The following is a 14,505-nucleotide window of genomic DNA, read 5'->3' as shown; positions in this document are numbered from 1 at the left end:
AATACTTAGGAAAGCATCATTCCTGATTCCGATCGAGGAAACAGTTGCCATAAACTATGACGTCACTATGGTAGATGTCGTCGCAAAGCTTTGTTCAATGACGTCATGACTAAAAGATTGGCCAATGGAAGCGCGTCCATGGTGTTATCCATTAGTAGATAACCAAGTATGTTTGCCAACCAACCCTTAAAGGTGTTTTGAATAAGTTAGGAGAGAGGAAACCTACAGTGGTTTATGTTGAAGACGGTTAAAAAACGTATTGAAAAACTAACGATAATAAACTTTCTTAGTATTGGCTTCAACCATGTCACATGATCAAATTATTGTTTGCATTGAAAACGGGATTTGCTTGCTTTAGGTATTTCCGAAATTCTTCCAAATCAAGGACCGAATGTCTTTTGGCTTATTTTCAATTTATCACCGAAACAAGATCATCTGTGTTTGAGCGTGAGAACGGCCATGCAAGCGGTCACGAAAACAGCCATGAGAACGAAAATGAGAACGAAAATGAGAACGACAACAATGAATGCCATGAGAACGATAATGAGAACTGTCATAAGAACGGCCATGAGGACGGTGATGAGAATGGCAATGAGAAAGGAAATGAGAACGACCATAAGGACTGCAATGAAAACGATAATGAGAATGGCAATGAGAAAGGAAATGAGGACAGTCATGAGAACGGTCATGAGAATGGTCATGAAAACGGGCTTGAGAATGGTCATGAGAACTGTTATGCAAACAGTCATTAGAACGTCCATGTGAATGATTTTGAGAACAGTCATGAAAATGGTCATGCAAATTGTTTTGAGAACGTCCATGAGAAGGGCAATGAGAATGGCCTTGAGAATGGTCTTGAGAACGGTCATGAGAACAGCCTGAGAACGGCAATGAGAATAGCCATTAAAACGTCCATGGAAACGGCAATGAGAACGGTCATTGGAACAGTCATGAGAACGGTCATGTGAAAAGTCATGGGAACGGCAGTGAGAACGGTCAATGGAACGGTCATTAGAACGTCCATGAGAATGGTCATGAAAACGACTTGAGAACGATCATGAGAGTGGTTATGAAAAAAGTCATGAGAATGGTCACCAGAACAGTCATGAGTACGGCCAATAGAACGGCCATGAGGACGGTCATTAGAATGGTCATGAGAACGTTTATGCAAACAGTCATTAGAACGTCCATGTGAATGATTTTGAGAACAGTCATGAAATTGGTCATGCAAATTGTTTTGAGAACGTCCATGTGAAGGGCAATGAGAATGGCCATGAGAATGGTCATTAGAACGGTCATGCTAACGGCCATGAGAATGATCATGAGAACGGTCATGTGAACGGACATGAGACTGGTCATGAAAACGGCCATGAGAATGGTTATGAAAATGGTTATGAGAACGACCATAAGGAATACCATGAGAACAATAATGAGAACGGCCGTGAGGACGGCAAAGAGAATATCCCTTAATAATTCCATGAGAACGGCCATGAGAATGGTCATGTCAACGGTCATAAGATCGATCATGCGAACGGTCATGAGATTGGTGATGAGAATGATCATGAATACGGTTTTGTAGTTTTAAGTTCCCTACGGTAAGAACACTATTATACGCCATGGCCTGCTATTATAACGAAGTGCGTAATATCCTTTTAAAATTGAAAAAATCACACACACAGCATTGTAGGGGGAAATTAATCAAAATGACGCATACGACATAGACGTTGAATGAGTACTGTTCTTACTGAGGAGTATACCATCACCTGTACTTCTATTTACATATTTTAATTTTATGAATAAAATATTTCCAATCGTTTGTCATTCGATTAATTAGTTGATATACAATGTTCACAATCCACGCGAGAACATGAACAAGCAAAATGATTAAGATCAATCAATTTGATGACTATCATAGCAAATACTGTCTTCATCGGACGTACGTTTGTTTGATTCACGTTTACTTCAGGTTAAGCAGTTCGAATATACTGAGTCATTTTAAAAAGAACTATATTCAGTTTTTTGTGAACAAGCAGTTTGTACTTTAAAGTAGGCACTGGAAGGAAATTGTAACTCATACCCATTTGAAAAATATAACAATAGGTACACGGAATACACCAAAACTACGGGGAAGGCAGCATAATCCGAAGGTAAATGTAGATCTCCACTGCGGTAAGTGACCGACCTGTTATACTCTGTAATTTATCACTTGGCAATTCATCTTTGCAATTCATCACAAATATTTGTTAGATATTTCCTACTTAAATTAAACAGTTCTCATATTTCACTGTCTCATATTTCACTGTCTTATGTGTTGACATTGCGTTGACATATATGGTATGCATTGTATAATATATATGACTTAATTTTATATTGTAAGTATAATAATATTACCGGATATTTGGCTACATTACATGATATTAATGAGAACTGACACCAAATCACATTATGAACTTAAAAAAACTGAATTACTGACATAAAAGAAAACAAAAACACCGTCTTTATAAATCATGATATTAAACGAAATGTGACATTAACATGATTACATTGAAACATGGAATTCCCCATAGCAGGATTCGACAATCAAAATCTTGATTGACTTAATTGCATATAGGGGTCATCTATTTATCTCTGTCTTATTCATAATGATATACTCATGGAAATTAATATGAATTTCATAATTAAATTATTCTATTTTAAATATAATTCATATATCTTTTAAAAATGAGTTGCTCTTATCAGTATTATATATTATATATGTTCCGACAAGCACAATACATTTAATACACTGTAGTAAAAAGAGTTCGTTTCTTCAATTCCATCGACTATCTGATCAGATGTACTGTAATACACGTAGGTGTATAGATATGACTTTATATTTGTACAAGGTATATGATGTTCTATTTTAATATCGTTGAATAAAATGACGATCTACACTTCATTTGTACCAGTTGGTGAATGATATTTGACGACCCCGCTCCACCGTCACGAAATCTTCAGTGATGGAGTGCCCTAGGGCTATAGGAAATCTTCTATTCCGTATTAGGTATTCATTATAACTCACCGTTGTTTTAGTTGAGTGCTTCTACCTTTCTACAGTTTTCTACAGACACGGGCCAAGTTTTTGTCCGATATATGAAGGATTTTCGGGATAATCTGACATTTCTTTCAATCATCAGTTTATCATAAAGGTAAGATCTATTGTCATACAATCAAAACCAGCTATGGAATGTTTCACAAATCGACACCAATGCCAAGAAATGTAGTGTTTTCGTCATTATCATTCAACTGATTATATAAGAGGAAGTGCTAATATGTAAACGAATTTCGCGAGAGATCGTGACAGCCGTATGGTAATGTGAAACACTTACGTCACAGACATACACTTCGGCGACAAAAAATTGTATAATGACTTTCTCATTAACAGAAATATATAATTAGTTCGTTACAAAGTAAGTAATTTGAAGCTCATACTTTTTATGCACTTACTATGTTTTGCACTTCATTTTAATATGTTTTATGATATACAGTTGTATATGTGTTTCGTTTCTTAACACATGACGAGATTTTAGTTAATTGTAAATTATTATTATAATTTGTTGATAAATGTGTTGGGGTTTCGACACTTAACATTGCGATAATGTAATGTCATTGTTTTCATGTTTAAATATTCTGACCAGTATTCAAAAAAACATTCCATATGTTTTTTGTTAAAATTGTAGCTCCTTATTTGCAATTTGAGAATAACTTTGTTTACTACGTGAAACTCTTCATTAAGTAATCTTTCTGCATTTGTACAGACATAATCGTACGTGACACATCCTTTTTAATAATACCAAACAATATGGACAATTACTTTTTAATTCCTACAAACTAATTGTTTTAATTTGAAACTGCTTTATGTTAAATCATAAACATTCATTCCTTTGCTATGATGTCATTGTATATTAGATATTCCTGCTTGCTATCCTTCCTGATGAATCATAAACGTGTTATTGTTTGATAAAATTCGATTTATGATTAATTTCACTCCTTGATCAAACCAAAACTATGATTATATCACTAAAGGATATACCATGACGAATTTCAGGTCTTATAAAATCCTTATTACAACATGACTTTCGCCATAAAACTCAATGTTAATTCATACCGTACGCTTCGTGTTTGATAAAATCACATTCTTACAATATATCTTATAGAATTACATCATACACAGCTATGTGAGTTAAATCTTTATTGAAATCATGTAGTTTCAATTTGTTATATCTTAAACTTAAATGTTTAAAAGGATTTTTTAAAGCTAGTATGTAGGTCAAATCCTTTAGCTTGCAGGCGTTGTTTGTTTGGCTGACATATTTCGTTCACGTTTGGAATAATTGAGATTTATAGTGAATCGGCAATAATTGACTTTGTTTACATTTACAGATGTCTTCCTTCATTCTTTTTTCGTCCTTGCTTGTTGGACTCACTTTCGTCGTACTTGGTAAGAATTCAGTTTTATATGATAATGGAATTATAACACACGTATCTTACAGACGTAACAGTTATTTCATTAAATCAAAGTGAAAAACATGTGAAATCAGTTTACAACATATTAACAAACTGGTTAAATGTTCAAAAATTCCAACGAAATTAGTATAATATATTATTTGTATGTAACAGTTTGCTATCAATCCCTAGCATAACAAAATGATATAAGAATGTTAATGTTATCACATTTGTATTATAAGAACAATAATAACCAATAGTCTTGAATTAATCCTATATCAATGGATATGACTCATTTAAAAAAATACATTAAATGCATTCCCTAGAAATATTATGATATCTAAATACTTTTGCATTTATACATGTTCGTGCTATTGACTTTGTATGCTTCAGTAAATAGTTACTGCCAAAGACCGGGGTTTTATTGTCAGCAATTCGGTAGATGTTCTGAAAACCAAACTTGCGAGTGTCCCACGGGATTTCGAGGTTTCGATTGTCGGATACCTAAATGTAAGTATTTACCTATTGTATATATTTACCTAATGTATATATTGTATATATTTAACCTAATGTATATATTTACATATATTTACCTAATGTAAGTATTTACCTAATGTACATATTTACCTAATGTATGTATATATTTACCTAATGTAAGTATTTACCTAATGCATATATTTACCTAATGTATATATTTAACTAATGTATATATTTACCTAATGTAAGTATTTACCTAATGTATATATTTACCTAATTTATATATTTACCTAATGTTTTATTTACCCATTATATCAAGTATTGAGTTTATAATGCATGTTATAGATAAGGAAATTGATATTTAATAAAAAAAACTGGACATGTTCAGTATCATGTGTAATAGCATTATTTTAAACATACCTGTTAGCATTGAATTGAAAGACTAAAATTCCTTGAAAAATAGCCATTGTTAAAATTGTAGATAGAAAATTCAACAGAACGAACTCTGTATTAAAAGTGAAAACGGAATCATACCGTACCAGGTGTAATCACAGGGACATGATATATGATCATTGGGGGTGTCATTTTTACCGAAAGTCGATATAAACCCTTAAAACATGTAAAATTACTTTGAACACCTTAGTTTAGGTCTAAATGCAGCTGTAACAAATTATTTGGTCCCTGTGCTACTAACCAATACCAACTATCCTGAAATAAGACATTTGTTCAAGGTCCACAGAATGTTGATTCCATTATACAGTTATTGCCCTGTTGTGAAGGAGACCTAAAGAGTTAATTTCCCGAGATAAAGCATGTGTCCCGAGGGCGAAGCCCGAGGGAAACATGACTTATCGAGGGGGAACACCTCTTCATGTAAGTCAAAATTAGTATAACACGGGTTGCCAACCACGGAATCAAAACCATACGTTCAGCAATGAATTCGATAACTTTGATATCAATTTGATATCCATATGAACTCAATACCTCAATCAACTTATATATTGAGTAATCTGATCTGCTTAAAACAAAGAATGTACCAATCTGCAATATACAACCGTGATGAAGCAACATTTACCGACTTGACACATCAGTCAACTGCCGAAACTTGATACATCAATCAATACGACGCCAGAGTAGAATTGAAAATCAAACATCAATCAAACAACTACAAATATAAATCTATTAGATCTATTTGTCAACTTTATTTCATAAAAACTCAAATACCTCAATCAGATTAACACCTCAATAAACTATCGGCTCAATATATCGCTCAGTTCGATACATGAAGCAAACTCAAATTTCCTATTCAATGAAATAGTGTAATCAACAGTATACCCGTATTGACTCAACACATCAATGATATATGATTCAATCGATTTAATTAATTAATCAGCTTATTACTCTATTTAGCGCCATATGTAAAATACTTTATTTGATAAACAGTTTACTTACTACACCGGACAACTTCATATTTTAATCATTTCGAGACAGGAATTTTATCGATACCCCAACATCTAACATAAAAAGATTCCTGATTATTATATCAACTTGATAATCCGAATAATCGTACCTATTGAAAGCCCGATACAGCAAATAGTTGGATATTACAGTAACTGATACACATCCGCCATTCACAAACATCAATATCATATAAACTTTATTAAAGTCAAGTGCGCTATCCACTGCACCACCCAACCACCCAAAACATCAATCAACTTCATACAGATATCAATTAGATATCTAAATCAGCTTAAACTAATCAGCTCATTAAATGTCTGCTGTCATTCGCATTGAAACCACTGGGAAGAATTACAAGCTGCTCGTCGGGTCAATGTCTGGTTAGCCTCTCGATACGCAGGCGTCATAAAAATCCGCCTATTCTACTGCCCTGAATGATCAGATCTGCTACCAAAGAACTATTCTCTGGGGAACAACGTATAATTCCACAGTTTATTTTAAGGAAGCCAGAAGACTATGCAGGTCAGCGATTGTATCTTTTTGATAGGAGGAAACTCATGTCAAATGAAACACGATGTCAGCATCTCCAAGTTGACTCGTGTGGCTAATTTCTGATAACTTTCACTCGTCCAGCGCACTCGTGAAAGATATCGAAACATTAGCCACACTTGTGAAATATGTTTGGAATTACTGAAGACAATGTTAGATGGCCTCTGTATATTCGAAACCTAATGGATACACCAATCAATTGATAACGAATCTATTACACTGAACCGTAAACAACAAGATTTCTACATCAATTCCTCGTGCCAGTCGCATTGATACACAAACTCAGTCTACACCGCACTTATTTCGATAACTTAAAACAGCTACATTGACAATACCTGGAATTGGATATTCAAACAATTTGATAACTAAATAACTCGATGCCTCCATTGAGTTGGTGAATGAAGTTGAAACACTTCTTAACGCCATTTTAAAATCCAATTTACAAATCAGCTCAATTCATGGCATTAGTTACAACGATTATACTGAATACGCTAGTAAGTTTTATATGCCAGTCAGATTTTTTCTGAGTCGACATGACCTTACAATGGCGTCAGACTGTCAATTATCAATTACCCTTTACTACCGGGTCAAAGGTCTACGTGGGGCCATCATCAGGTACTCATCGCAGGTTGAGCGGTACTCCGGTGTCCCTCCCAAAATCTGGCTCGTCCTTAAATGACCACAGCTGTTAATAAAAGGTTGAGCATAAACATTATCCAGCAGGCTGGCAATAAAATGATGTCTATACAAATATGCAGTGGTACTGTTTGGTAGCTCAAAGCATTTCAACTTGATTTACAACTTTGAATGTTAAAATTGTTTTGAACACAGAGTAATTGAAAACATGATAACTGTTTGTGTTCAAAAAAACAAACTTCGCATTAGTTATTCATACAAACGAAAGAATTTCATACCGAATATCGACAATTTAGTGTTCCCGTTAATTACTTGACAAGCAATTTAATCAGATTTATTTCTAACAGGGGTGCCGACATGTGTAAATAACTGTAGCGGTCATGGCCAGTGTGTGACTACCTGGAACAGGGACTGGTGCTACTGTGACTACGGATACTTCGGCAAAAATTGCGAAACGAAGAACGGTAGGACCTGTTTTCTGTTACCACCTTATGTTATCACTAAGGAACCTGTTTCATAGTATATATTTCGTTCTTATATCAGGGTCTGTATCTTGTTGCTTTTTCAACTAAAAAGTAACGTATATTTTGTTACTATTTATAATGTTGTAACTATTGTCACTAATTTTGATTATATGCGAAGGAAAACAATAGCAAGAAGAATTAGAAGATCTCGCGTATCAAATTAGGTTGCTTTCAAATGTATTTTAACTTTCCTTTTTTATCTTTAGATACTATTATTTGTGGTTCGAAAAATATCACCATCGTGACCCATGTGTCCTCTGATAAGGCTGTGGTACTTCATGGTCACCCAATGTGTATGTTTTCTCGGGTTCCTGCCGGACGGCATGTCTACAAGTACGAACTGACCGTTGACAGGATGCCTCCCCCGGGCCATCCATGTGCGGGCGCGTTACACACTATGGTTATTGATGTAAGATATCCAATTTAGGCAATACTCAATCTGTTAAGTGCATAGATGTTGCTAAAATAGATGAATCTGTGGCGTCCTTGACTTCAAGCTCGCGGGGATATATATGTATACAATCGATGTTGTCATGGAATTTCTTGATATTCAAAGAGAGCTCATTGTCAATTTAAAAAACAATTCGAAAATCTATTCAATCATAAAAATGAAAAGAAATAGGAAAAACAAATCACAGCAATGTCCTCACAAATCAAACTTGCTTTCTCTTTGTTTAAGTCAAGTACAACTGTACAGATGTTCCACGTTGAAATCCAGTCATCCTTCGGGATAGTTACTCCACTCGATTGGATCACAGAGTTTGAATGTACATACAGAAATACGTAAGTTACTACGCAAACAAGCAAAAGAGAAAAAGAAAGATAATATAATCAACACAAATTAATGCAGAGGCTAAAATATACATATTGAAAAGAGTACGTAATTAAATGAACATACTGTTAAGGGTAGACAATGAAATGTACATCTTCACAAGGGTAGACAATGAAATGTACACCTTCACAAGAGTAGATAATGAAATGTACATCTTCACACGGGTAGATAATGAAGTGTACATCTTCACAAGAATTCATTTACTCATTTCAATGATAAAAAAATCAGTTTTCACACAAGTATTTAATATCGATAGAAATTGCAATGTTGACACAAATAACAGAAACATTGGTTTTAACGGAAAAAAAGAAAAAAAGAATGTAAATTTAATATACATGATAACGAACATCTGATTAAATATAAACAGACAAGCAAATCTATCCGACCCTGTGCTCACAAAATTGAAAACCATCATACATACAGGTAAATTGATAAAATCAAATATTTGTTAAAATGTACAGTGTTTTTTCTCTTGATGTGGGTCAAGGTAGATAACATAATGCATGCATAAATAAGATAATCAACTTCAATGGCCATATACACAAAGACAGATAACTCAATGTCTAGTCAGACAAAGTCTAAATTTCTTTGCGTATTCACACCAAGTTTAATTATTAAATATCCACATAAGCAAAAATATATTGAAATGTTTTGTTGAATACATATTATAAAATCCAAATGTTAATACTGTGATACTAAAATATGGGGACTTAATATTTCAGTTTGTTCGCCGAAATGAAATGAATCTTTATTTTCATTCATGGAAATACTTCATTTGTCGGAATGACAAAGGCAAAACAATTATACACAACTTATTCTTTTAAATAAGCGATATACTTATTTGTATATACCATAATAAACTAATGTTTAGCGGGATATATATTATATTGTCATTAATATTATGTTTGCGAGACTGTTTCAAATTCAATTATTACGCATGTATTTATCCAAACGATAAATATCAGAACAGTACAATCTGTTTTCATCAATTATAGCCCTAATAAATAATGGTTTGATCGCAACAATGAGTACGGCGTCTTTCATCCTGGATATCCAATAGTTACGCTCACTTTCGCTCTCTGCAACCCTGCCATATATCATAGCATGATAGAAGGTTCAGTGTTAACTACCTTCTACACAACTCTGTGATCTTCAAAGGACAGGTATCAGCCTAGCGATTGGTCAGGTTTTATTACCCGAGACCAATCAAATAGCTGGCCGCGTGCCTTCGATTTTGCTATGACATATTCCAGGGGTGAAGAGCAAACGTGAGCGTTACCTGGATTTCGAGGATGGGCGTCTTTGTGCAGTGACGATATTTGATACGTTTTGTTCTTTTGATTAATGACAATGTTTTTTACCACAGCGTCACCGGTTCCAGTCAACCGAAACTAGATGTACAGCGATACGAAGTCAAACTGCTAGACAGTCAATACGAGCCTCAACCTAACGGCGAGGTGCCAATCTACAACGAGTTTTCCCTTGAGTTCACCCCCACGCCTTCAGTCAATGGTGAACAGTCAACTTGTTATTTTTTATGATGGACCTTAACTTATTTTCGATAAGAATACATCAAAACGTTTTTGTTTTAACAATTAAAATTTAGGATTTGAATACTATCGTTTGCAAAATTAATACGAAATATATCTTGTCTGTGTCCGCATTTGAATTTTGTTTCAATCGAACGCATTTTAACAGTCACATGTTTATGTTGTGAACTTATTGGCTAAAACACTACTACCGAATCTTTTTTAGTTTCTTTATAGGTTTCCATTTCACACCCCAGTACTTTCAGGAAACATTAACGGAAAAGTAGAAAAAGCTTGTGTATCACCGGCAAAAATAAAGGTCTCAGTCGGATATTAAACAGGTTTAAAATGCATCATGAACCAAAAGTGACGCTCCAAAAGTGATAGTATGTTCCTAAGAGAAATTAAAACTTACGAACTTACGAATCTATTCTTCAATGCGCTAACGCTACACCTTATAAGCTACTGGTTCGCATCCCTTCGTATATATTTTCCTCCTCCCTCGAGTATTCGTGATATGCCTGCTTCTCCTATATAACGACAATATACGTGTAGAAAAACTAAACAGAACGAATTTGTTTTATAAGAATAGAACGCACGCCGTATATTTTTGTTAACTCTTTGGGTTTAAAAATAATAGATAAATCTGTTTTTATAATGTATTTTTCCAAATTTCAAAAACATCTGATTATTTCATCACTTCCTACCTTATATATTTTTAATAAAGCTTTGTCATATATGTAAAACGATAGTTGTATGTTACTTTTTAAGTGCCAGACGCCCATGCAATGGTGTGGGACCTGAAGGTCTACGACGCCGAGAAAACTCGTCCGATAGCAGATATCCTCGTGGATGGGTAAGGACACAATAGCACGTGACAAACGGTTTCACTGTCAATGACTCTACCAAATATAACATGCTTAATGTAAAACAACTTTAGAGGCGTGGACACTTGTAATCGTGTCAGCAACCTGATATTCATTCTTCATGCTTGTAAATATGACAAACGGTCTTGCTGAGTTCAAATCATGAATTAAGATTATCTAAAATGGGGAAAATCGCTTTTTTTTACTAATAAACCCTTTATTCATATATAATAAAACAACAGAAGTAATTAAAAGCAGGACCGTCCTTTAGTTGCTGTGAAGTTTATAAAGTAGAAGACTAATATTTGTTTCCGGTATTCATTAATTGGTTCATAATCAACATCTACATTTAATTATGATTTGTACTGTTTATTGTTTTTTAATTATCCTTAAAAATCTAAGAATATAATGTTTTATTTTACAATCCACTGTTTTAAGACTTGTAATCATGAGGGCAACCTACATTTGAAAAATAAAACAGTTATTGATGAAGTGGTAAAATGTAAACTGTCATTCAATAAATCATATTTATTAGAAAAAAGTATACAAAAAGTGATGTAAATACTTTCATATGCTATATTTTTTAAGTTCTCTGTTCGAAACATACATTTACAATTTACACCTAAATGAGTTCCATATTAAAAACAAAATACGTTCCATCCGTTATCACTTAACATTGATTGAAAACAAATTAACTGATAGCGATTATCAAGTCAACTAACTAGATGGCAGCGTTAAAATATAGAAATTTACAATGATTGTGCATGCATGTAGGCTTAACAGAACTATTGCTGTTGTATGCTAGTTGTCTGACTATTGCTGGAGAGGAGAGACTGCTTGGACCGCCAGCTGCCCTCGTGGCTCAGAGAGGAGTTGTTCTGACCTTTGCCCCTGTTAATAAAGACACCTACCTCTTCTTCGACTACAAGGTTAAGATCTGTGACGGACAATGCCCACAGGTATGTATCAATACAAAAGTGAGATAAACTTAAATAGTCATCATTAAACAAAACCGAACGTGTGTCGAATCTATTTCATCACCGAACAATAACGAACGTATGTTACTGTATTGTTTGCCCACAACTGTATGACAACGAGTGTTTGTATATGTTCATCATTGTAATATAACGAATATATGATGATATCGATATTTTGTCAAGGTACAATCATGGACATATGACATGTTTTTACGTGTGACATCACAGAACACCTGGTCATATCATCCTTGTGCTTTTTAAGGGTTTCCTTGTTAAGTCTTTACTGTTCAAAGTTTGTCCTAGTTTTATCGATGTTGAGTTCGCACTGGGGTTTTGTTGTCGCCTCGGTATTGTCTTGTGAAGCATAAAACCTGCAGTAAGTGAAAATAGACTAACTAAACCATCCAACCTGTCTACGACATACGCTGTTAATAAGCATTTCATAACGTCACCAACAGGTAGTGGTAACACATGTAATCTGTATCATAAATAGTTAGGTCTGTAGTATACCAGGTCTTGTTTTCATCAAGTGCACAATATGGATGACACTACTGATATCAAGAAATGACATTTGATTGAAGAGACTGCCAAAGATAACCACAGAAAATCTGCTACATTTGTGTATTTCATGTAATCTTACTTGTTTTTCTTTTCATAGATTTATTATCTTTTAGCGGAAATGAACTAAGCAATTTAAGATGACACCAATATGTTATATATTCATATCATGATATGTTTTCGTATTTTTACAGCCACCCTGTGCCGGTAAACCCATCCCAAAGAACTGGATTGGTTTCAATGTCCACGTTGCTATGAACAACGCTGTATAATAATCATCATATACAATGATTTTGGTATTATTAATAGCTCCAAAAAACTTATCAATGAAATCAAAATATTATCATTTTTCTTAGTAATAACAAACATATTGATATGTTAATTTAACAAAGGTTGATTTCTTACAAATATTAAAATAAATTTAAAATAAAATACGAAATGAAATATAACGATATAAAGTCTTCGTTGATTGCCAGTGTCAAATATCATCAGTGTGTGTTATGCATTGACTTTCATTAGTAAATTAGAATATTTGGTTATAAATAGTTTGTTCATGATAATTTAATACTATCTGCTCACATCCCGTTTCTTTATTACGATAGCATGAAAGGAACGTATAATAGTAATTATAATAAGATACAAGACTGTTTTAAACACTATTGTATAATGTTTGTTAAGGGGAAGTAATCCTTATAATTGTCATTGTTCTGTTGTGTATGCATCAAACAAAGGCATTGTCTTTCTTCATTATGAAAAAAACATATAAGTAATATTTAATACTCTGATTGTGTTTTCTATGATTTTAATAAAACGTAATAAAAACTACGTTCGAAAATGCATAGAACGAAAATAGCAAAACAAAAAGTTTTAAAGGACGTTACTGAATTAGTTTACTGTTATGAATCATTATTCTTTCAAACATTTATTTTTGTCTCAATAAATTTATGTATTCATCAATTTTGTATGTGTTTTTATTTTAACAAAACAGTGGAATAAAACAGTCAAACGGATGTGCTGGAATCAATACCGGTGCTATGAGAGCGCATGCTCATAACTATCTGCGTTTGCTCGAACTTTTAGAGAATGCACAAATTAATACATTGTAAATAAACACCCAATTTACAACAAGCAACCTGCAAAATCGAATCATGATATCGAAGTACCATAGGCCAAGACTTTAGATCCGATCAAGAAAATGTGATATTATTCCAACTGAAGCTGTTATTATTTTTTTTCCACGTGAAGATATCAAGTACCGTATTCATAACTTGGGGTAAAATTATATATATTCCAACACACAAAAAACGTATAAATGTATTAATAACTTTACAGATATTACTTATGCTTATACAAGAAGATGTCATTTGAGTCATACTATGAATTCGTTTTCATTCATATGATGGGTCATGGTTTTTTTTTTAATCATGAATTTACGAAGTATGAGAAAAACATATTTCTAAACATAACTGTCGATAGGAAATGCAAAGGTTTAATATTATAAATCCAAAAGTAGGCTTTAGAAGTCATATCTCTTGACTAATGCTGAAAAACTTCTGAATTAACCTTATAGTAGAGGACGGATGTTCAACACTTACTGTAGAAAAACTGATGTTG

General features: G+C 33.5%; 1 protein-coding gene across 4 annotated transcripts; it reads left to right on the top strand.

Moving 5' to 3' along the window:
- The first annotated feature begins 2,146 nt into the window (after positions 1-2,146).
- Positions 2,147-13,848, top strand: LOC110455824 (EGF-like domain containing protein 2). Of its 4 annotated transcripts, none has more exons than XM_021506214.1 (10): positions 2,147-2,169; positions 4,423-4,480; positions 4,879-4,995; positions 7,953-8,069; positions 8,336-8,538; positions 8,809-8,912; positions 10,328-10,473; positions 11,262-11,346; positions 12,162-12,315; positions 13,086-13,848. In XM_021506214.1, the coding sequence occupies exons 2-10, from the start codon at positions 4,423-4,425 to the stop codon at positions 13,161-13,163; spliced, it is 1,062 nt and encodes a 353-aa protein (XP_021361889.1). In that variant the 5' UTR covers positions 2,147-2,169; the 3' UTR covers positions 13,164-13,848. The 4 variants fall into 4 exon arrangements, with proteins under 4 accessions (XP_021361889.1, XP_021361886.1, XP_021361888.1 ...); XM_021506211.1 differs by lacking the exon at positions 2,147-2,169 and adding an exon at positions 2,940-3,188; XM_021506213.1 differs by lacking the exon at positions 2,147-2,169 and adding an exon at positions 3,555-3,575.
- The last annotated feature ends 657 nt before the right edge of the window (positions 13,849-14,505 follow it).

The sequence above is a fragment of the Mizuhopecten yessoensis genome, unplaced genomic scaffold (genome assembly GCF_002113885.1).
Source record: "Mizuhopecten yessoensis strain PY_sf001 unplaced genomic scaffold, ASM211388v2 scaffold8387, whole genome shotgun sequence".
NCBI lineage: Eukaryota > Metazoa > Mollusca > Bivalvia > Pectinida > Pectinidae > Mizuhopecten > Mizuhopecten yessoensis.
The sequence above is the reverse complement of the archived record's forward strand: the minus strand, read 5'-3'. Positions and strand labels throughout refer to the sequence as shown.